Genomic DNA, 25296 nt, shown 5'->3' on the forward strand with positions numbered 1-25296 from the left:
TACATTTTGATAGCAATTAACATAAAATATTAAGTTACTTAACTGTTTTATTTTGAGTTCTTGCAAATCAAATGAGTTATTTACATCACTGTAAACCCTAAGTTTGTCAGAACTCAAAAAATATTTTTATTTTGTACTCATACATTTTATTGTTCTTAACTTGAAATATTTACTTAAAAATTAAATAAAATAAATATTGATATAAAACTTAAAGTTATCAGATTATCTCAACATAAATATTTTGCTATAACAAACTGATTCAGAGAATCGCTAATTTGCTACCATGTATGGGATAGCACTTACTGAATGAGTACAACTTAAAACATGTAACTTACTTGCTCTCATACCAAGCAACATGCGCTTGTTACCATGATGGTAACTCTCCAAAAACCCACATGAACAGAAACTCTTATAAATTAGCATAACAAAACATGAATCACTTCTAAATCTCCATTACAATTACTCTTGCACAAAAAACATTATATAACACTTAATTTTAGCATTTACTCTCCCTTTCGAGAGCCATGGGCAAAGCATGCTGGGGAATAAAAAATCCCAGCCCAGTTTCATTTAAACTTAAGTTGGTCTAAATTAAAGGAAATGAGTTACAACTCAAAGCAATGAAACAGTTCAGTTTATTTGAACTGTGAACTCAAAAATAAAGAAAGTTGTAAATACTCATAACAGTTAATTTAACTGAACTAATTTGTTTAATTTAAGTTTGTCCTACTTAAACCAATTAAGTATTTTGAGCGTTAGGGTTTACAGTGTGGTGGTCAGTCAGATAGTATTAATAAAAACAATTTTGCAGACACTTTATCTTACACCTGCCTGGTTCTAATAATCCTGAAGGTCGTGATTAGCTGGTTCAGGTGTGTTTGACTGAGTTTGGAGGCAAACTCTGCAGGACTGGAATAATTGTTTTGCTGTTCAGTAAACAAGAAGTTAATACGGTCATTTACATTTCTGTTAAATGTGGCCAGTCAGTTTGAACATTCTTTTCTCCACTAATGAAAAAGAAAAAGCATCAGGCTTTTAATGTGGGCTTGAACATTTGGGCCTTTTTAATAATCGTTTTAATAATATAGTGTATTTGAACCTCTTTTACGTTCACATTTAATTATTTAGCAGATGCTTTTATATAGAGTGACTTACAAAAGTGAATCATTGCGAGGAATATATTAATAGGAAACAACAGTGTTTTTGCAGTACACCGAGACAAGTTCCATGTGTAGCTATAGTGGGATACAATCTAGAAACAAAGTGAAAAGTAGAGAAAGAGAGAACAAGATGAAATGTGTAAATAAGTCTTTGAGTAGGCCCATATGTATTTAATTATTACATTTTAAATTGTTTAAAATGTATGTAGGCTATAGCTATAATATTATTATCACATTGACCACGACCTAAAAATTGTGGTAACAAAGAAAGGCCTCAGATATCCTCATGAAGATGTAACATCTGGATTTAAAACAGTGCCATGCATGATGACGTCTGAGCGCGCGCGCGCACACGCACGCACTCACACAGGACTGTACCAACTGACGCCTGACTGAGGGGACGCGTAACAACAAGACACACACACACTCACACATACAGCGCTGCTCTTATATTGAGCTGAAGTAAATCACAGTGATGCTCAACATCCAGCTTTAGATGACTGTTGCTGAATGTAAATCATTCTGTCGGTGAGTTTCGCTTTTTGTTTTATTGTTTCATTCAGTGTTTTGCACGATTTCCCGATAACTCGATTCACGCGCTTTCACTTCTGTAATATTCCGTTTGTGTCACACATTCAGTTTCAATCTAAACGCCATCGTATGTGTTTGACAGAATACACACTTTAAACACGTTTACTGTTTATATGTGTAGCTGCAGCCGCCCGTTCAAATCTAGTAAGTTAGTGGAGATAACCTACTTTAGCACTAGGACATAAATGAGTGAAAAATAAATGAGAATCAAATAGTGATGAGGAGGAGGAGGAAGAGGAGATGCACACAGTGCGATTCCTCACTATATTCTATTTTTTCGTCTTTATTCAGGACGGAGCTTTATTTTGTTTGCTGGCTGGCGAGATGAACGATGCTTTGATTTCCATGTGACGATGCTCTGCATTTGACCTCAATGCGTGTTATAACAGTGTAAATATAGTGTAATAATAATAATAATAATAGTGTAAATGAAACCAGCAGAGTTGAATTATCAGTGCTGGGTGAGAGTTACCATAGACCCTCAGTACAAACATCACTGTTCAGCCTTTGTGTTCATTGTCTGCTGATGTTTGATCAAACCAGCCAATCAGCAGTGTGATTCATTGATATTTGGTCCTGTAGGTTTTGCTTCCAGAGCTACAGTCCTGTCACGTGTTAGTACAGCTTCAGTCCTGAGGGTTAGTGTTTTGGCACTGTGGTTACAGTTTGTGGATGGAATCTTTTGAGATTTGAAGCAGCAACCTTTCATTTTCCATCCCATCATTAACCACGCTATCCTCATGTCACGATTCGATACAAATCATGATACTGAACTCACAATACAATATCATTGCGATACTCCAAAACATATGGTAAAAGGTGTACAAAAAATACTGTTGATTAAAATGCTAAATTTGGTATTACGTTGGGGGTGGAAATTAATAGGCTTGGACTTGGTGCTGGTGGTAACCCAATACACAGGACAATGGGGACACCAGAATAAAAATATACATGATTCTGAAGCTGAAAATACAGAATAACAACAACGATATCCTCATGTTACGATTCGATATATATCATGATACTGAACTCACAATACAATATCATTGCGAGACTCCAAGACATATGGTAAAAGGTGTACAAAAAATACTGTTGATTAAAATGCTAAATTTGGTATTACGTTGGGGGTGGAAATTAATAGGCCTGGACTTGGTGCTGGTAATCCATGCACAGGACAATGGTGAAACCAGAATAAAAATATACATGATTCTGAAGCTGAAAATACAGAATAACAACAACGATATCCTCATGTCAGGATTCGATATATATCATGATACTGAACTCACGATACATTATCATTGCGATACTCCAAGACATATAGTAAAAGGTTAACAAAAAATACTTGATTAAAATGCTAAATTTGGTATTAAGTTGGGGCTGGAAATAATAGGCCTGGACTTGGTGCTGGTAATCCATGCACAGGACAATGGTGAAACCAGAATAAAAATATTCATGATTCTGAAGCTGAAAATACTGAATTATTTGTGACGAATATGCTTGCACTCCGTCACTGACTAGATATATTTAAAATAATGTAGGGCACTTTTTACTGGAAACAAGACATTTGGCATTATCAGGACCCACAAATATTCCCCCATTGTATTATTATACATTAGGGCTACACGATTATGACTTATTTGTTTTTGATTATTCCCTTGAAATTGTAATTGCGATTATTAATTACTATTATCACAATTTTGGATGTGTGATATAAGACAACGTTTATAGGATGCATTGAGGTCGTACGATGGCCAAGCGACACTCAATGGCCAAGTGAAGTGATGCTGACATAATTATGGTCTGTGACACTGGCTCAGATAAGAACAAGGCCATCTGCAGCGAAACGATGCGTTTGTGTAAGAAACATATTTAACATGTTATAAAGTAAAATATCTAGACCGCCTTCCATATTCAACTTATGGAAAGAGCACAAATGATGCAAAGTATGACTAGGACGTAGCAGTGTTTTGAACTGCGAGAGACGTTACACTTTCTTCATAAGTTGAATACGGAAGGCGGTCTGGAGGAAGCTAATTATTTAACTTAATAACGTTTTAAATATGGATATTTTACTTACAAAAACGCATCTTTTTGCTTCAAAAGGAGCTTATTAACCCCCCCATACCCCAGGAGCGGTGTGGATTACTTTTACAATGGATGGATGCTCTTTTTTGGGCTTCAAATTTTGGGCTGCCAATCCCTGCCATCATAAAGCTTGGAAGAGCCAGGAGTCGACACAGAGCCGGCGGCAGAAACAAATCAATGGACGGGCATTTAATATTCTTGGGGGGGCCTAATTATGACATCCAATACATTTTTCTATAGGACAACAACCAACTATTGCTACAACAGTTTCACGGCGATTTTAATATCCTAACTATTAGCCTATTGCCCACTCATATTTCGGTTACTGAAGATATCATGTTACAATTATAGCCTTGGTCTGCATTGTTCCATGAACACAGCATGCTATAAGCCAACTTCCTAATAACAGCCTAATAGTCACAAATCTCAAGTTAAGTATTAAATCAACCATGCATAATCAACTACGACACACTCACACACATATAGCATATCAGTAGCTGCGTTTCCATTACAGATTTGCTCAGCTGTTTTGCGCTATTATCTAAATATCGATAAAAAACTATTTCGAAATATTTTCAATTCGCAATTTCAATTTGCGCAATTTGAAGGGTAATGTAAACACGGCTAGTGTCAAATGCATAATTTACACCACAGCTGGTGCAACTTAAGAAGAGTAATAAAACCAACTGCCCTACTCACGTTCTTAATACAGCTGAAGTCGACGTTTTTGGGAGTGGAATCTCATTAAAAAAAACATCGCTTGGATCATGACTGGTGCTGCTAGCCGAGGCTCCACCACCTTCTGTCGTTGTAGCAGGTGTTTCAGGCGCCACAGGTGTCAGTTTCTTCCCTCCAGAAGCTGACGATTTGAAAAAGCTTCGTATATCCATATTTTAATATTTTCACTTTCACGATTAATTTAAATTTAACCTAGCTAGCTAGCTTAGGCAAAACCGAGCGCACGTCACTTCGCTATAACTTTACCGAGATGCTGCCGTTAGAGCGGGTCAGCGGGAAACCCCTTTTTTGTAAACAATCAGTCAAACTTCGCGGTTGTTTTTTTTAAATAAGATTGAGTCAAATATTACATTTAAATACACACATCAATAAATACATAAATACTACACGTAAATTATTATTATTTTTTAAATAATTTTTAAATGTAAATTTGATGGAGGGGGGGCACAGGAGCTCTGTGGGCGGGCCCGGCCCCCTAAGGCCCGCCCATAGCGCCGGGAGTGAGTCGACATTTTTAATATAACTCCGATTGTTTTCATCTGAAAGAAGAAAGTCATATACACCTAGGATGGTTTGAGGGTGAGTAAGTTATGGGATAAATGTAGAATTGTTCTCTACAACACTTAATAATTAAACATATAAAGGTTTTTTGCATAGTAATCAGCATATTGTGTATGTAAATGCACTTAATGGTGCAATGTTGTTTTTGTTTTCCATCAATAGTGTTTAAAAAAATCATATTAAAATGTTATTAATCGTCAATAAACTATTTAAGAATAAAGTCATATTTGTGGCAGGAATGTTGGCTGTTCCTATACAGGGGTCAACATATAAAAAAATACTTATTGCTGTGCACCGTATTTGCATCATATCTGCTAAAAAGGAATCTTCAGACGCTTTTTTGCATTCTTGGTTTTTAGGAATTTCAACCTATTGTAACATATAGAATACAAATGAATACACTCTTGCAGAAACAAGCAGTGAAAGGACAGGAGTGTGTAAGCTTGGAGTTGTGCGTGTGGACTGCTCATAGTTCTGCCACAGGGCTGTTACTAAGGTATTGGGCTAGCTTTTGCTGCGTCAGAGAAATCGAGGGTTTGTAATGGTTATTTCCTTTTGCTTGTATTGCATCATGGTCTCTGCCTGGTTACATGCCACAGTTTCTCCCTGCATTGACATATTGGTAATTTTCCAGATGTTTTCTCATCCACAAGCAACTGACAGTATCCTAATAAGAGGACAGACTCTATGGAGTAACCAGACGTTTAATGTCTTGTTCAGAGCACAGTGGTGATAGACAAGCTTATGTGGTGCCAGTGCATGATTATGTCAAAATCATAATTGCTGATTTTTTCCCTTGATGTTGTAATTGCATTTAGTTATTTAGATGACTTGAAAATACTGTTGTGTTAAGCAACTGCATGTTATAGGATATTCTTTATGCAGCTACACTTTCAAAACAAAACGAGAACAGTTCCTGAATTATTTATGTTTTGTTTTAAACATCACTCAAAAAATCAGATTAGGAGCGATTGGCTCCTGTAAGAAAGCAAATAGGTGCCAAATAATTTTCTTTAAAGGGATAGTTCACCCATAAATGAAAGTGTCCCCATGATTTACTCACCCTCAAGCCATCTTGGGTGTATTCTTCCTTCAGATAAATACAATCGGAGAAATATTAAAAATATGTCCTGGCTAATCCAAGCTTTATAATGGCAGTAAATGGCAGCCCAAAATTTGAAGCCCAAAAAAGTGCGTCCATACATTAAAAAAGTAATCCACACAGCACTGGGGGGTTAATAAAGGCCTTCTGAAGTGAAGAAATGTGTTTTTGTAAGTAAATATCTATATTTAAAACTATAAAGTAAAACATCTAGCTTTCTGCCAGACTGCCTTCCGTATTCAATTTATGAAGAAAGTGTAACGCCTCTCGCAGTTCAAAACACTTACGTAGCGTCCTAGTCATAAGTTGAAAATGGAAGGCGTTCTAGCGAAAGGCAGCTCTTCACATGCAATATAGTATTGAATTAAATTGTTCATCTTTCACATCACATTATTTACATAATATGTAAAATGGTGCATATATTTAGCAAAATACTCCTTTTTTACATGAGACATGATTCATTTCAGTAAGTTGCACTGTTTTTTTCAACAGTCCTTCTGATGATTATTCATATTTATTTAAAGCTATAACTAGTAAACATAAAGAAATAATGAGATGTCATGCCACATTAAAGAGCGCCAAATCCACATTTATTGTTTCTATTTTGTGACATTTTGAAAGCTGAGACTTTGTTTATTAAAAGTAACAAACATACCAAAAGTGATATTAAAAGTACAAAGCACAAACAGCTAAACGATCAACAAAAACAGCCCTTTGAGCAGCAGAAAAAACCCTTAAAAAATGTGAATAAATTAAATGCTCAATATATTTTCCTGCGATATACAGTATATTGTGCATATGAAAAAACACAGGAAGTTTCACCAGATTACTTGAATAGCGCTATTTGGAAAGAATTTTGTTGGGGAGTGCTTCCACAAAGAAATGTATTTTTACTCTGAAGACTTTTTAAATTGTGAAATCCTTTTAGGGCTGAACGAATTGGGAAACCCTTGTGAAAAATATACCCTTTTACAATGTCTTGAATTTCAGTTTCAACATACTACTGTTTTCCCCTTTATTTTGTGCATGTCTTGGGCGGGAATTGGATGAAAACTCAAGACTACAATGGAGGCATTTCAGGGAGTTCAGAACGTGCACACTGATATAGGGAAAAACTTTGAACATAGTTGAACATGGAGAAAAGCATAATAGGACCATGAATTTTCCTAGGCCACATTCACACTGTTTTTTTTTAACCAATTCAGTATGACTATAAATCAAAATAATAATTATTATGATTTTATTGTGATTTATTATTAAATATATTAAACAACATAAGAAATATATTGTAGTAGTACTATTGTACTGTAAAATAAAGTTGTGTAATAAAATAATTTTATTTTACTGTAAAATTATGAAACTAATATTTATGTATTAATTTATTCATTTTTCAAATGGTATATTATCAAGCTTTTATTTAAAGTATGTAATACTATTAAATAAATGTGCAGCTGGTTTCAGAGTGAAGGCACTGTATGTTCATTTACATGCAGCTCAGCATCTCAGAATGGCTTGATTCACTGTAAATTAATCAAGCCATTGTAAGATTCTGAAATACTGAATCATAACCTACTTGTGTGTAAATATAAAACGCGCTTCACTCTCAAACCACACACGTTTACTTTACTTTACTTCACGTTTATTAAATCAACAATCATATCACCATACTGGTTTTATTTCAATGTATGCAGCCCTAGAGTCAAACACGGAAAACAATACCCTGGCCTTAATTATGCAGTCCTGTTCTTAAGTTTATGAATCAGCCATCAGGGTTTGAACATTTAACCTTTGGGTTACTGACCCTTCAACCGCTAAGATACTACCATCATCTTACAGCCAAAGAATGGTCCATATCGCTGTTAGAACAGCTGTACGAATTGTCTTAATAGGGCTTTGACATTAGCCTCAGCTCTTGCAGTTTGCATATATGGCTTTTTATTTTCATGCAGTTATACATAGATCAGGCATAACATTATTGACAAGTGAAGTGAATAGCACTGATTATCTCTTCATCACAGCACCTGTTAGTGGGTGAGATATATTAGGCAGCAAGTGAACATTTTGTCCTCAAATGTTGATGTGTTAGAAGTAGGAAAAATGGGCAAGCGAAAGGATTTGAGTGAGTTTGACAAGGGCCAAATTGTAATGGCTAGACAACTGGGTCAGAGCATCTAAATAAAGTTATTGTCTTCCAAAAGAAAGAATCGACTCTGAACCGTCTTAATGAGTCGTTTTTAATTAAAATCTCACTGCTTTCTACATCACTAGAAAATACATTTGCATAATGCCCGCCTATGATGGATGTTGTCGGCCCGCAAACAACTTGACCAGCCCTCAAACGTCATATCAGAGTATCTATCAAAAATGGTCCTAGCAAGGAACACTGGTGAACCAGCGACAAGGTCATGGGTTCATTGATGCACCTGGGGAGCAAAGGCTGGCCCGTGTGGTCCGATCAAACAGACGAGCTACTGTAGCTCAAATTGCTCAAGAAGTTAATGCTGGTTCTGATAGAAAGGTGTCAGAATTAGGGATGGGTCGCGATTTTCGAATATTCGATTAGTTATTTAATTATAGAATATCGAATAGTATGTGCGATTATCGTCCAAAAAAAATCCCCATGTTGTCGGTGCTGATGTGGTGCTGATGCGTTCATGTAACCAGAGGCGCTGCCAATAACGCACCTAAAAGCTGCCAGTCGGCTCTCAGGGTGTTTTATACTGGACACGTTTGCTGCGGTCCGAGTCTGATTGTTCCCTCCGCCTCCACAGTGTTGGTCTGGTTTCACACTCAACTTGAACCCTGGTGCGTTTGCGTTCATCTTACGTCATCACAAACGTGCACGGGCGTGATAGAAAACAGAACGCGGGTCAATAGGGCTCGGGCGTATGACGTCATTACTTTGCGTGGCGGCCATGTTGATGGCCTCATTTGCTGCTACTCGGACTACTGCGCACTGTTTATAGACGTGCTCCCTCTCAGTCGTGTGTCTTAATTTGGCGTTATTATTGGAAACCATGGTAAACCGTTGCTGCATTGTGGGGTGTAACACTAGATCACATAATCGCCATGGGAAAAAGTTCGAAAATGGATTAACTTTCCACCTCTTTCCTGCTTGGAGACGCAACCACGGAGAGCAAGTATCCGAGGTAACAAAGAGTCGTCGGCTCGCTTGGATCGCGGCTGTAAGACAAACTGTTACCTGGGGATATGGTGTTGCCTGATCGCGGCTTTGACATAAAGGACAGTGTGGGACTTATGTGTGCCGAGGTAAAGATCCCTGCTTTCACAAAAGAACGCTGTCAGCTGGATGCAAGAGATGTGGGGAGCACAAGAAAAAATGCCCACCTCCGAATTCACGTGGAAAGGGTGATTGTAACCGTCCGCAACAAGTGCACTATTTTGTCAGATAAAGTACCGATTCACATGGTGTTGCCAAGCAAGGACGAAGACATGACATTCCTCTATAAGATTGTGTATGTATGTTGTGCTCTGACAAACATGAGCCCTAGCGTTGAAATAAAATAAATGTGCATTAAATACAGCCATAAGTGTCTGTTGCATCCATACCCACAATCTTCAAAATAAATATACTTAAATCAATATAATGTGCAAAAGCAAGAAGTGTCACACAATCGCAATAACCGTATAATGTGCAAAAGCAAGAAGTGTCACACAATCAGATATTTTTCAGCGTTTATTTGCAAGTAGTGCAACCCGAGAACACAGAACGGTGCAGAATGCTTCAAGGTAAAAGGTTAACGTTACATAGGCTTCATGGTCTGCAGCTCCTGAACCCATCCATTTGTGAACTGCAAATTTCATATGAATCCAAACCGTTAATAGTTCCAATTTTGTCCATATACCGGTCCCTGGCTTCCCTATTTAACGTATCCCGGTAAATTCCACATCCTTTTCGGGATTTTAACATAGTTTTTCTTTCTCCCAACTCTGCTTCTCCTCGTTCGATTTGCTGTATGTTTACATTCGCGAGGCCATCAACATGGCCGCCACGTCCCAGAATGCAACGCAGCGCCCGAGCCCTATATATTGGGCTTTTTTCAATTAATTTGGTGCTATTATGTGCAGCTGAGTAAACGACACTTGGGTTTACCGTATGTGTGTCGCTTGAAGGCGGCTTTGCTGCTTGCAAACAGACTCTTTTGAGGAGACGGTGAATTGCCATTCATTTGCTGCCCTGCTTGCACTCTATGCGCGAATACACTGCAGGCTCGCTCTCGCGATCGTATCTCAGCTAAATCATCAACACTATCATCTCTTACGTGCATGTTATTGAACTAATGACATTGTAATCGGCTAAAACGCATGCGCTGGTTACTTTCTTCCACAACAAGTGCGCACCCGAGTGCTGTTTGCACATTCACGTGAATCACGGCTCAGCTCCGAGAGCAACCGAACTCCGGTTGTGTGTTCTCGGGTTCGGTACCTCAGTGCACACCAAGCTCTGTAGGTAAGCTTTCACATTAGCAATTTTTCATGCTAACCGTGCCCCATTCCGAACTAAAATGCCAGAGTAAAAACGCCCTGAGACAACAGAAGAATAACACATCGTCTCACGCGCACGCTGTAGACTTGTGGCATTTATCAGGTAACTTGGGGCGATGTCACATTACAGTCATATGTTTCAGCATGTTACAATAATATGGCTTGAGTTGATATAGCCTATTCCCTAATGAATTAAACAGTTTGTTATCATACAGATTGAGAGTGTGAATGGTCTCTCTCTCATGCGGGGGAGGAGTTGCGATTTTCGAATAAAAATCGAATAATTCCCAGCGATCTTCGAATATCATTTTTGCTTGAAATGCCCATCCATAGTCAGAATACACAGTGCGTCGCAGTTTGTTGTGTATGGGGCTGCATAGTGCCCATGCTGACCCCTGTCCACTGCCGAAAGCGCCAACAGTGGACACGTGAGCATCAGAACTGGACCACAGAGCAATGGGAGAAGGTGGCCTGGTTTTATGAATCACGTTTTCTTTTACATCATGTGGATGGCCGGGTGCGTGTGCGTCGCTTACCTGGGGAACACATGGCACCAGGATGTACTATGGGAAGGAGGGAAGCTGGCAGAGGCAGTGAGATGCTTTGGGCAATGTTCTGCTGGGAAACCTTGGGTCCTGCCATCCATGTGGATGTTACTTTGACACCACGTACCTAAGAATTGTTGCAGACCATGTACACCCTTTCATGGAAACGGTATTCCCTGGTGGCTGTGCTCTCTTTTAGCAGGATAATGCGCCCTTCCACAAAGCAAAAATGGTTCCGGAATGGTTTGAGGAGCACAACAAGTTTGAGGTTTGGTTTTGACTTGGCCTCCAAATTCCCCAAAATCCAAATCCATCGGGCATCTGTGGGGATGTGCTGAACAAACAAGTACGATCCATGGAGGCCTCACCTCGCAACTTAGGGCTAGACTACAGGACTAGACCTTCATGGGTCTGGTGGAGTCCATGCCTCAACGGGTCAGGGCTGTTTTGCCAGCAAAAGGGGGACCAACACAATATTGGGTCATTATGCCTGATCGGTGTATATACAAGCAGATAAGTTCATCATTGCCGCAGTTGTCCTAGGCTGAATTGTTGGCAGTGTGTTGATTCTCTCAGCACGTTTCCACCTTCTTCTTAGCAAATGAAGATGCATTAGGCATTAAAGTCAAATTGCGCCATTGCTTTTTAATGGAGTTTCTTTTTGTTTGTCATCTGCAAAACCATGACATAAGAATCCAATTTAATGAGGCTGAGTTTGCTGTAGTGTTGTCAGAATGTATCGATACTGAAATATCTGAAACAATACCAATACACCTTTCTACAGTATAGATACACCGATACCAGCTGCGCTTTCTAGCTCTCCTCTCCGACCAACAGCGAGTTGACACGCACCCGCCTCCTCTCATTAACTTTAAGTAGTGTTGTTGGTGTGACGGGTCTGAATTTAATTCATAATTCTACTCATTCCCGCAGATTTCGCGCTCACATCTGTAGTAATAAACCCGCCTCTGACAAATAAGTGCCAAAGTTAGCTCCTTTTCCCATCTTATTAATAGTCAAATACACTCAAAAATTATGCCACAATGCCCATCTTGGTGAGTATTAACGTAAACACATTTGTAAACAGTTCAGGAAGAATGTGTAACAGGAACTGTCTTTTGGATTCATGCGTGCGTCAGGTCTTGAAGGGACAGCAGCCGAATAAACGTGCCACTCTCTGTGTTGTTAATGTAATTCAAACTACAAAAAGACAAATTATCACTTACTGCTCTTGACTGGTTAACTTGTGTAACTTTAATGGATTAATCTGTATTTATTTTTTTACAATGAAGATTATCCAATGTTATTTTAAATTTGATTATTTAGTTAATACTACTTTTTGACCTACCTGATGAAAAAAATAAAGCAGCCTATTTAATTTGTATTTGTAATTATTTGTAATTATTTGTGCTATTGTAAGTAATTTGTTTATTCGTTCTTATTTTTTTACTGTTTACTTGTCTTTTTAAATTCAATTTACCATTTTAAATCAAGCTTCCTTGTGCTGTTTGTAAGCTATTGCAACAAAATTACCCCATTGTAAAAAATACATTCAGTTAGCAAATATTTGTGAGATAATTGTAATGGTAATTAATCAACGTTTATGAAAAAAACTATTTTTGAATGCCTAGAGCCCTAGACTTTCAATAGTTGGACAAAAAATAAATAATATTAAAAATATCTATTTGACAGTATATGCAGCGGGTTTTCCCCGTGGTATTGAAAATGGAATCGACTATCGATACTTTTCCAGGTATCATAACGAAATTAGAAATTCATGTTGATTTGTAAGCATCATAAACATAACTAGATCATGTGTGTTTCATGTGGTAGGGCTTCACAATATGGATCAGTGTCAGTGATTTCAAGTTGATTTAAAACCAGAAAATGAAGACACATTCAATAAATTCCTGAGTAATAAAACCATCACTGCAGCTTCTCCAGAGTCTTTTTTCAGTCTTTTACTGAAGGGACATTGTGTTGAAGTATTATCTACTATTAATGACATTTTACATGAAAGGTTCAACTAGCTTTTTGCACATCAAGATGGGGAGAATGGAGCTTTGTAAAAGCATGCCTTCTTGACTAGTAGTTCTCAACTAGTTTGGCCACATTTTCCCATGGTCATTATTCCGCAACCCAAATTTTTTGGAATTTGAACTAAGCTAATTTATTTCTCAAAAATTATTGACACACACACAAGTGCTGTCCCATTTTACTTAACATGCACATAAATTGTTAAAATATCACTAACACTGATGAATGAACAGTGTGGTAAAGCCCAGAGTAGTTTTTGTTAATACAAATAGTGAGTTGGTATGAGCCACCGCAGTCATCAAAAATAATACAATGTGGAAGTAAAGTGGTATTTTGGGTTAAGATTTGGTTATAATACTTACATAAACTGTTAATGAAATCAGTTATGTAATTTATTGGTACTTTTTGGTAATTTCAGGACTTACTAATTGACAATGCTTGTAATTTCAAATGCTCTATAGTGAAGTGATAGACAATGCAACTCTGCATTTGCACGTCACAAGCACAGCATGTCAGACAGGATAGGAAAGTTAGTTTTTCTGAGTTATATCGTAACAAGAAAATAACGTTCGAATACATCTCATCTGACAGCAGATACTGAATCAGGACAACGCATTTTCTCTGGCACTCTTTACTCAAAGTGCCCTATTATAGTTTTTTGAATATTCCCTTTCATGCAGTGTGTAATATAGCTGTTTGTGAATGTAAACGTTCTGCAAAGTTGTAAAGCTGAAAGTGCACAATAAATAAAGTTATTGTCTTCCAAAAGAAAGAATCGACTCTGAACCGTCTTAATTAGTCGTTTTTAATTCAAATCTCACTGCTTTACGGTTCTACATCACTAGAAAATACATTTGCATAATGCCCGTCTATGATGGATGTTGTCGGCCCGCGAACAACTTGACCAGCCCTCAAACGTCATTTTACTGATGACTGCTTCTCAAATCAGTTAAATGCGGGATTCGCAAAACGTTTGCTCTTAAAAGATGGGTCAGTACCCAGTTTATTTGGACCAGCTTGCTCCTCAGAATCACTACCTATAAGTAGGGCTGCTCGATTATGGAAAAAATCATAATCACGATTATTTTGGTCAATATTGAAATCACGATTATGTAACACGATTATTTCACATGACTTTGGGAATGTGTTGCATTTATTAAAAAGACACCTTTCAACAATTCAATTGAAATTGTAACATTTGTTGTACTTTTTGAACTATTAAAATAAATAATATAACATATATTCAAATCAAAGTATAAAAGGATTCAAGTAAAAATGATAACCACAAATAAATAAGATCAACAATTTGGTTCGGCTAGATATGCTTTTCAGGTATGTCTAACATTAGTTTTCAGGTACAGAAATGTATCAAATGTAAAATAACATTGCATATTTGAGTGCATAAATTAAAGATTAATCCTATTAAACTTACAAAAGCTATTCAATCAAGTGCAGTGAATGATGTCCTTGTCTTTTGTTGTTTGACATTAAACAGACAGCAGTAAAGGCTACTGCCCCTTTAAGACCTAATGCTCGGATATGCTTCGTCTTTCTCGACTGTATAAAGTTTACTTAAGGCATATACAGACTATGTCTGCTAGGATACTCTTAAAGATGGACGTTGACATACGTTTTGTGTGTTTGTCCGTTCAAGAGCAAGACTTGAAAGAGAACTCAATATTTTCGCGCTGTGAGACGTGTGCGCATTCTCGGATGAGTGCATAGAGACAAATTTTCTGACAGCGCGCGCGGCTTCTCATTCGCGTCTTCTGGCACTACACCCGGGTGATGACGGCGAAAATGACTGGTCATATTCGAAAATATGGCAGCACTCACATGCATTGAACAAAGTTTACAAAGAGAGTATTATTTGAAAAATATGAAGGAAAAAAAATACGTTTACACGGCACCCCTGCTCTCGTCAGTTTTTGTTTCTTTATTAGATTGTCATAGGTAACTCTGTGTTTAATTTTCAAGTGGTTAAACAAATTCGTGCTGTTCCCTTGCGTTGCAGCCACTACCATGTAGCAAATCTTGCACGTAGCATGTTTCTGCTCGTCGTCTGATTCCTCGAAGCCAAACTGTTCCCAGACAACGGAGTTGGTTTTGCCTTTTTTGCTCTCCAAACGCTGCTGTAACTGCCCTCCTTCTACCATCTTTACTCGCGCCGAGTTTTTAAATTCCAGCGGATGATATGCACACGAGTCACGAGACTCACAATCTCAGAGAGTTTGTGGCTTCGGGAGGGGCGGATGTGCGCGTTTCATTCAGAACGCAAGACAAAATAAGAGTGTTCTTGCAAAACTGAACATGGCAAAATAATCGTTTTTTCTCGATTGTACTATTTTGGTGATCGTTGGGAGCCGAAATCGAAATCGAAATCGAAATTCAATTAATTGCACAGTCCTACCTATAAGTATGATTAATTGTTGATGTATATATTTTTCACCCAGTGTCCAAAATATGTAGTTTTGTGTTTTATATTGTGTACGTTTCTGGCTAACCGGCTAACTCACGTTATTACTGTCTTACTGAAATACTTCTGCTAATCAGCTGTGGGCTGCAGTGTTACCTAAAACTGTGTCTATTAATGCAGCAGACTGTCTGTCGTTATTACTTTGAGTAAAGCAAAGTAAAAAGTGCACAGCAATAAATTAGAAATATACACATGGGTTTGTTTATGGACATACTCTTGTTAATGCTCATGGTGAAGAATTACAATTGCAACATCTCATAATCTAACTCAAAACGAGTACCGTCACTGAGAAACGTCCTACTCAAGTGGTCCTTGCGATGGAGGTTCGGGTTGAATAACTAGTTCTTCCAATGTTTCATCATCAGACACGCGCTCGGATTGATATGGTAAAATCGACGTCATTGTTACTCTCTTTACAGTGTGTACAATCGCTTAGCTTTTGGGCATTTTTGTTTTCGACACGCGCTGTAAGCGGTAGACCAGTCACAACAAATTGGGCTGTCTGGCCAATCAGAGCAAAGTAGCTCGCGGAAAGGAGGGATCTAGAGAGGCTGATTCATCCCTCCAGTCGTTTGAGAATCATTGAAAAAAGTGATGTCTGATGTGCAGTGTATATTATGAGATAATTATTATTATTATTTTTTAACCTTTGATGCATGTAAACCTGTTGTAGGAGACCAAAACAAAACAAAAAATTTGGAGACTTTAAAATGGCATAATAGGGGCACTTTAAACTTAGAGCTACAAGATTAATCATTAAAAGATGGCGATCTTGATTCAAACCCACATGACTGCTAAATGACAAAGATCCGCCTGTGTCTATTACACCTTTAACAAGGAGAGCAATTGTCATGTACATGTATGAAACCGCTTCACAAACAGTCTTTTAAATCACACAGTATCGTTATTTCTGTCTTACAAATATTAATATTATCAGAGAAGTTTATAGATCAGATATAAAAACTGATGTCTACGTTAGCGATCAAAATAGAGAAAATCAGCTTTTAAAAGTAACATTACGCCACCAGATGGTGACAAGACTTTAGACAAATGTATTTGTCATTGAATCATTCATTCAAACATTTTAAATTCAGATTAATTAAACATTTTAAATAGATTAGCAATTAAAAAAATTTCAGAACCTCTGTTAAATTACATGTTGTTTTGTTTAGTTGATTCTCAATTTATCCAGAATCATGAAGCTCTACTTAAACTGCGTTAAAAAAAAGTCTTGCATCAGAAAAACATTTAGAATTTAATTTTTTATATACTCTGCGACCCACTCAAATAGTTTTGCAACCCACCGATTGAGAAACACTGTTCTAAACGAAGGACCAGTTTAACTGGCTGCTTTAGTCCTGGTTTGGGAGGAGTTTGAGTTTTAACCATACTTGCAGACTGTTTGCTGGACGTTGCTCTTATAGCTGGTTGTGCTTGAGCTGACTCAAGAGGTTTGTTGTATTTTCCTTTTGAGAAATCACCCACAACCTACATGATTGAGTGCACTCAGTTTAAAACCAAAATACTCTCACAAGGTGCTTCCTCATTTTGACAGCAGGTTTGGCACCGCTTGGCCGTAATGACACGCTTTAGTGCACTTTAGGGGCCTTTCCCACAGTAGCAACTGAACATTTATGCACCGCTGATATTAAAAGTGCACTCAGTTGTTTAGAATTCTTGTTTTCTCTGGCTGATATGACAGTGGTCTAGGATTTTAAAGTAATCCAGTATCATACAGACACAAAAGATGCCCTTGCAGAGATAGTTTTTTCAAAGGCACATTGTTACCCATGACCAATATTTATGCCGGAACTAAAAGCGTCTGAAAGTGGGATAAAGTGAGTAGGATGGAGCAAGTCATGTGATCTCAACATGACAGTCACTATGATACAAACAAACACAAGTACAACTAATTTCTATAATCTTTGTTACTTACTTCATCTTTAAGTATTGCTAATAATTAGACTGGCTATTTTTACATTTAAATGCATTTTAAGTTGTAATTAGTGCGACAATCTATATTCCATCTACACAATATTTTTGTAATTCTTTTCCAATTTTTATACATGCAGTTTTCATGAGCTCATATTAATTGAGACACTGAAAATAATATTTGTATTATTGCCTTTTTATGAAGTCTTGATTTTGTTTTTGGGGTGTACTAGCATATGCTTTCATGCTTGATTGTTCAAAAAACATATTGTTTTTTCACATATTTTACATTATTACAGCACTGTGAGCTCTACTGCAAGTAAATATTAAGGATGGTGTCATTTTAAACCAATTCAAGACAGGATAGTGCAGAATGGATTTCATGCACAGACTTTGCAAGCATGGATTTAGATTAGATTAGATTAGATTAGATTCAACTTTATTGTCATTACACAAGTACAAGTACATTTCATGGTATGTTTGTTTTTTTTGGAATTTTCTTATACATTTTAGATACAAAGTATACACCATTTTATTATGATACTTGTCAGAAAACTATGGTAATACAAACAGTAATCCATCACAAAGCCATGTTTAATTTGACCCCAACATTGACCCATACTAAGGAGGGGTGAACCGTCTTACCAAAGCGAGAGCTTACAAAAGCTACAGTAAACACTCTATCAACAGCTTTTTGCTTTGTTTACATCGTAGCAACAACCTAAAACTTATAATTGGAACTGTTAATAGAAACGGAACTAGAAATAAAAAGACATACTTACAAGTTGTGATCCACAAACATCAGATTGTCCCGACAAAGTGGGAACTGCTCCATTTCAGGAGAAGCTTTTGTGCGTAGCCTGCATTGTACTCTCTTAGTTTCTGGAAGCTGTTCTCCGTAAAATGTGCAGCACACAGATAAACGTTGGGGATGTAATGTTCAGGAACAGTGTTTAAAATAAATTTTAACCAGTTTTTCAGCCTCAGGACGTTCAAACAAATGAGTTTTTGTCTCTTTAACTTAGCAACAACAACACTGTCTTCTCTAATACAGCTCAATCAGGCCTTGCCTTTTTTTTGCGTATTCTGTGGGCAGAGATTATTTAAATGAGTAACATTATGACTTCACAAGATCCGGAAAAATGCATTGTAGTCCAAATGATCCATTCGTTGTAGTTCTTGGAAAATGGATTCTGTTAAAATATGAATAAATGATAAGATATCTCCCTTTGGAGTAGACTTTGAGCTTTGTAACCTTGCAGATCTTTTTTATGCTCAAACAGCAATATTACACACTAACTAAAGTTGAAAAGGTTAAAATAGGACCCCTCTAAAAATTTAATTGTCAACTAGTAAAGACAAAAAGATTATAAAAAAATAATAAAATGTACACTTAACCTCATAATAAAGTAGGTGATCACGACACTTATTTAAATTGCATTTTGATCGTAAATTCCAATAAAATGCTGTACCATATTTAATGAAGTGGAAACATGAGCCGTGTTTTGCTGCAGCTCTTAAACATGCTCAGAAATAGCGTGTTATTCCTCTATTCTCTTAGAATAATTATTGTGTTAGAAGAGTGAAGATCACAGGCTGACATGCTGTCTATGTGTCTTAAATACATGTTTTACCCTGAGGGCAAAACCTCAGACTGCTCACTGTTGTGAAAAATCTGGATTGTCAGAATTGGTTCATCTTCAGTTCGCCCCTATTTTCTGAACTTCTTGTCTTAAAGTAACTATATTGTATGTTTTGTATATTTTGGTGCCTAACTTAAGTGCTATAAGTGCTACACTACAGTATAAGTCAAGTCACCTTTATTTCTATAGCGCATTATACAATACAGATTGTTTCAAAGCAGCTTCACAGTAACAAACAGGAAAATAACAACGAATGATGCAAGCATTATAAATTACGAGACAAGTTCAAATTCTGCTTTAAAGCTGCTCTAAAAATACTCAAAGAATAGTGTCATTATTCAGCCAAAGTCAGTTAAATGTTGATTTCAGTTAAGTTCAATAACAGTGTTGATGTTGTAAGTCAATTATAAAACGAGGTCAAATTGACTAAAAAGCAGCTTTGCTGAAACCATGATGTCATCGTTCAGCTCAGTTCAGGATTTGTTCTCATCCAAGGCTCAGTCGGGAGACCAGTTCTCCTCTGATGCCATCTCTATAAAATATAATGAACGCTGTGGTTTATGGGGAAGCACACTGGATGTGGCAGGTGGATGACATACAGCGTCCTAAAATTCAACACTATTGTTTTCTATGAAAGTACACATAGTGCCACTGCCATTTGGCATCCAACAATGGTGCCCAGCTATGACTTCTGTGGCTACTCAAATTTCTTCCTCTCCATTTAGCGTATTTTTTTGAATAACTTAATGTTTTCTCAAAACAAAGCCTTCAGAAATTGTTACCAAGGGACACACATAATGTAGAATAAAAGATGCAATGTGTATAGGAGTCAAAATCTGCTAAGAGATAATTCAATGAAACAAATCATGTAAAAATCTATCTTCTTTTATTGAAAAATTAAATAACATTTTATCAAACGTTGATAATTGCCTTAATATTTTAAGCTACTGAGAAGATAGTATTCAAACTACATTTGATAAAATTAAAGTTCATAATATATAATACATCAATCGAATTGGCCGACTACAGCGACACATCTAAAGATCACTCATTTAACAGTTCATCTATTGCCAAAATTCTTAAAAAAAGATCATTCAAAATTCAAAAATAGAAAATTCTTGCAAATATTCAAATCAGGAATGTCAGAATCAGAAAGTATAGTTTTTGCATAAAAATATCCGTCAAAACCAACACCTGTTTAGCTGAAGTATTTCACTCAGTTTCATGATCATTCCCATTTAATTTCAGCGAGTGAAGAACATTTCTAGTCTTTTGAGTGAAGATGTATTACGTTCGTTATCATCTCTGACAGACCACCATCTTCTCGGAAAGCAATGATGGATGGATTCAAAACATCCGGTTGTGTGGGTTTTCCAGGAAATGCGTGTAGTCCCTGGACCACTGTTTTCGTAAATATACGCATCGTAAGTTAATCATTATTTATTTCTTGACCGGCAAGTATTCAGTGAAATGATTGATGGTCATGCATGAGTTATGTCTGTTTTTACTTCTAATATTCCAACTGACAGCCAGCCTAAGTTTTTGACGGACATGATTACATACACGTATGGGATGGCACGTTTTAAAACGTGTTAGAGACGTGCATTTTGCTGAGTTATTTTATTATAGTATAAATCTTTATACTTATTTTATGGAAGGATTTTGTGGCTTAAATAAATCACATGTTACTTAGAGACTGTCATGTTTGGCTTGACAAAAATGTTACATCCAGCTGTCGCAAGTTCATTGACTTGAAAATCAAGTTCCTTCCTTTTTTACCAGGAAAAGGAGTGGTTTTGATGAAGTTGTTTCTTATAACAACAATCTTTTATTTAAACCCATGAAAATGCAGGGCCGGTTGTAAATAATAGTGAAAATCACTTTTTAAAACTGCGGTTCCATTATTACCCCAGATTTTGACTCATAGGCATTTTGTCAGTATCAAGTTTGTTTGACAGCACAAGGAAAGCCTTGGCTATATATTCAGAAGTTTCATAATAAATGTCACCATTTATAATCTTTCAGTTTGCACAGTTGCACCATTTTATATCAACCTTCAAGCTCCTCATTGTCCCTTTGTTCTTTTTTTGAAGAAGTGCAAAGACCTTTGACTTTAGTCTGTATGAATGAAGTGTTGTGTTTGATAAATGCGCCTTTACCTTCACATTGCATTTGAACAATCAGTTTTTATATGGTTTAAAAAAACATTTTAAATTTAAAATATCTAAGAATGTAATGTGTTGAAAGCATCATGTAATAAGTAATAACCTTTTGACAAAAATTTATATAGTATTAAAAATAGCATCATGTAATAAGTAATAACCTTTTGACAAAAATGTATATAGTATTAAAAATAAATAGAATACATTTAATAAATTTAACATTTTTGTGGAGTTGTACCACATTACATTTTACAACCTGATTAACCTTATTGACTGAGAGTGCAGGGGTGCGCTCTGATATTATTTCCTGCTTTGTTTGTTTTTCTGCATGCTGTTTGTAATGGATTGCACCTCAGGAAATTTTGAGCAAGTCAAAGCTATTCCTGTGTCTAAATATGCTAAGTAACATCTCATGGTTTTGAGGTGCAGTCTTAACACAATAATGAAAGCTCAATGAGTGTTCTTCATAACTGCTGCTAGAACATTGCATTATGCTCAAAACTGTTTGAATGGTTTGAACATTTTGTACATCAGACAACTAAACAGAGATATCTCCAATCACAAATGACTGGAAAAGGTGACCTTTAAACAGATCAACTCAGGTCTTCAATGGAGATCTTGGACTAGTCAATAACTGGAATTATCACTAGATTATACTTCCTGACTCTTAGCTCAGGGAAGCTGCTGTTAATCTCAGTAATGGGTTCCCTCTGTCAGATCCGACTAAAACATGCTCAGCTCCGAAGCTGACGTTAGACTTTGAGCTTGTTTTATAGACTGGGTCTGATAAAGATGTCTGATTCAGAGGGCTCTGGTATTTCCACAGTCCATGAACTCTGATCTTAACAAACAGGCAAACCTAAACTCCGAGGTCAGATTTTCACTAAGACTGACTTCTCTTGTGAAATTGAAAGTGGACACTGTTTCATTCCGCCTGGAGTTCAGTTCCAGTAATTCCACATGCTCCGTCATGTGGCTAAGTGTGGTCAATTACTTGCCAGCTACAAAAGACACTGGTATTAAAAAATCAGCCCCGTTTCTGGAAACAGAAACATTCCTGAGCCGCCTGGAGCAAGTCATAGCGACCGGCCTCCTGCGGGAGCGTCAGCGTGATGACAGGAACACTAGATTCACACAGACAGCCTTATACTCATGCCGCTTGCTGGATTTAAAGGAACAGTTTACCCTAGAATCAAAAAGGTTCATTTACTCACCATTGCCCCAATTCTGTATGAGTGACTTACTTCTGTGGAACTCAGAAGATGTCTAGCACAATGTTCACTCTGCTCTTTTCCATACAGTGAAAGTGAAGTCCTCTGAAGGATATGTTGTCTGTGTGAGGTGCACACCAAAATAAAACTGTTCACCGAAATCTTAATTTGCATTTCTAAAATTAGTGCGTTGCGAGTTAGCATTATTGTTGTGAAACCTGCTGCAACACGTTTTGACTCGCCATATTTGAATATATACAACTGCAAAATGAATGAGAGAACTGTGGAGGAGGGGAAGATTTTCAATGAAAAATACGATTTTGGATGTTCTTCTCACAAAGCTATCATATAACTTGAGAAGATAAATATAAGGCACAAGTCATATTTTGTTTTGACAGCGTCCATCATGTAAAACTATACTTTGAGCACCACTGAATTCGTAAGAATTCCTCTCTTTGGCCTTATATGCACTCTTTGGGGCAACTGATGATGAGCCTATATTGGAACCAGCCTTGTCATCATAGAAGCCAGTCAAGTTAATATACTGTCAGTATAATGCATGCAAGTTTAACTGTGGTTTGTTCTTGCAGGGAGAAGCGTTTGATCGTGTTAGCAGCTCCTCTGCACACGCACAGAGTGTTGCCAAAGCCAAGTACGAGTTTCTCTTTGGAAAGACAGAAGACATAAGCTCATCAGATAGCGGTACTTTTATGTTCTTGCATACTTTTACTTGCATGTGATTATTGTGTGTATTGTATTACTAGTAAATTGAAACTGTATGAAACACTTCACCATTTTCTCTAGCACTTCTGTGTGTGATGCTATATTTTCTGCTGCTAACATTCTTCTCTTCTAAACGTGTGACATCTGTGTGGTTCTTCATGACGTAATCATTAAAAACACTGAAAAAATGGTAACATCTAAATAAACAGATTTTTATTCAAAATACTAATTAAAGTCACTGAATCAACCTAAATACAGCCATACATGCATTTTGTTATACCAACAAAACATTTTATGTGTTAAATCATATCATAGACCGTAAAAAAGATGGATGCCTTCACTCTCTTCCACTGAAGAAAAGTCAAGCCGCAAATGTCCCCCGAGTCTGCGCAGTAGAGAGCAGGAAGTAGAGCCACGATATGGTGGTGTGAAATAAACAGTCATGGAAATGTAGAAATTAAAGTTGAAGCTCCAATCTCCTCCCGAAAAGCCCCGTTAGTGCCTCAGTGACTACTTCGCTTAGAGAAGCTGTCAATCATGACGTTTTTATAGCATCAAATAACTAACTAAAACCAAACTTATTTAAAAAACGAACACTTGAACTTACATCAGCGTGATTAAAAACTACCATCTTTGAAAAAAAATATTTGAAGTGTAATTTGATTTAGTTTGTATCACGTCCCATTACATTACACGGAGAGGGCAGGGTTTATGACCTATATTGGGACCAACCACCTGGTGGCGATTGAGACGCTTTGGCTTCACTTTTCAGGACTTGTGTGGCACGCTTGAATCAGATAATGCTGGGTACACAAAGATAATCGGGGGCGATTTTCTCCCCTTCTGACAATCCTAGGTAAAGTCCCGATTATCTTGATGGTTCTACAGATTATCTATCACATTTTCCTGGGGTGTGAGGTGTGATTGAACCTGATCGGAAGAACGTCGGAGCTGCCCCGATCTCGATCCTCGGGTTTCCCCCCACAAGTCAGGATTTCTGATTGCAAATATTTGAATATTTACGATCAGAAATCCTGATGTGTGGGGGTCACCCCTAAAGACACAAGCGCGTGTGTTTTGTAGATTATCATGTGAAACGAATCAATACCCAATCAGAAAGCAAGCTGACGGAAGACTCCTCTCCAGCTTGTGCTGTAACATGTAAAGTGTAAAGTGTACACTTTACACTTTACACGTAAAGTGTACCCCCCCCCCCACAAACCCTGTAAAAAACATTCCATACATACACTATAAGCGAGATTTCCCGTGTTCACAGGCGGAACTCTGTCATTTGTGAATGGAATCTGTTCGTGTGTGGTGTTCTCTCCTGGTCACATTGTGGCACTCCACATGCTAGAGGAACAAAACGGTTAAATCTAGGATTTCAATTCGTTATGCTTGTGGTCTCTCACATTTTGAAACTCTTATAAGAGTTTAAAAATCTTTTTGTGTGTACCCAGCATTAGGTAACAATTGCAGTTTGCCACTCTATAGCAAACATGCTTTACTGGTGAAAACTGTAGGCAGTCAATGAAGTGCATTTGGTAAGACAATACATAGGGTCAATAGGGATATTTTTTTTATAGTAATAATAATACATAGTCCCTCATACACAATGCACTTTTGAGAGAGGCAACCAATTTGAGAGTAATTACCTAAATTGTCATCAACATGAGTCACTCCCAAAATTGTGATTATTAATGTAGTGATAATTATAGCAACATTTGGGCTTCAGTTTAACCCGTTCGATGTCTGCTATTTTGACATATTATCCAGCCAATGCAATTTTTAGTAAACCACTGTTGACTCATAAAGCTGCTGCTG

At 37.2% G+C, this 25296-nt stretch overlaps 2 protein-coding genes across 3 annotated transcripts in view; one reads left to right on the plus strand and one right to left on the minus strand.

The window, feature by feature from the left end:
* The window catches only part of sh2d4a (SH2 domain containing 4A), a 57469-nt gene extending 34576 nt beyond the window's left edge, over window positions 1-22893 (minus strand). The window contains exon 1 of the mRNA XM_079805369.1: window positions 22783-22893. The gene's annotated coding sequence lies outside the window, so the exon portion shown is untranslated. The remainder of the gene's footprint in view (window positions 1-22782) is intronic.
* The window catches only part of psd3l (pleckstrin and Sec7 domain containing 3, like), a 151272-nt gene that overhangs the window by 3593 nt on the left and 122383 nt on the right, over window positions 1-25296 (plus strand). Inside the window, exons 1-2 of one of the 2 annotated variants that reach the window (XM_079805354.1) lie at window positions 1547-1688; window positions 23340-23451. Coding sequence is in view for 1 of the 2 variants with exons in the window: in XM_079805352.1 (XP_079661478.1) it covers window positions 23340-23451 (112 nt within the window). In the remaining variant the exon portion in view is untranslated. Of the gene's footprint in view, window positions 1-1546; window positions 1689-23339; window positions 23452-25296 lie in introns of those variants that run through there. The other variant, XM_079805352.1, reaches the window with a different exon arrangement.

The sequence above is a fragment of the Gobio gobio genome (assembly GCF_949357685.1).
Source record: "Gobio gobio genome assembly, chromosome: 22".
NCBI classification, from domain to species: domain Eukaryota; kingdom Metazoa; phylum Chordata; class Actinopteri; order Cypriniformes; family Gobionidae; genus Gobio; species Gobio gobio.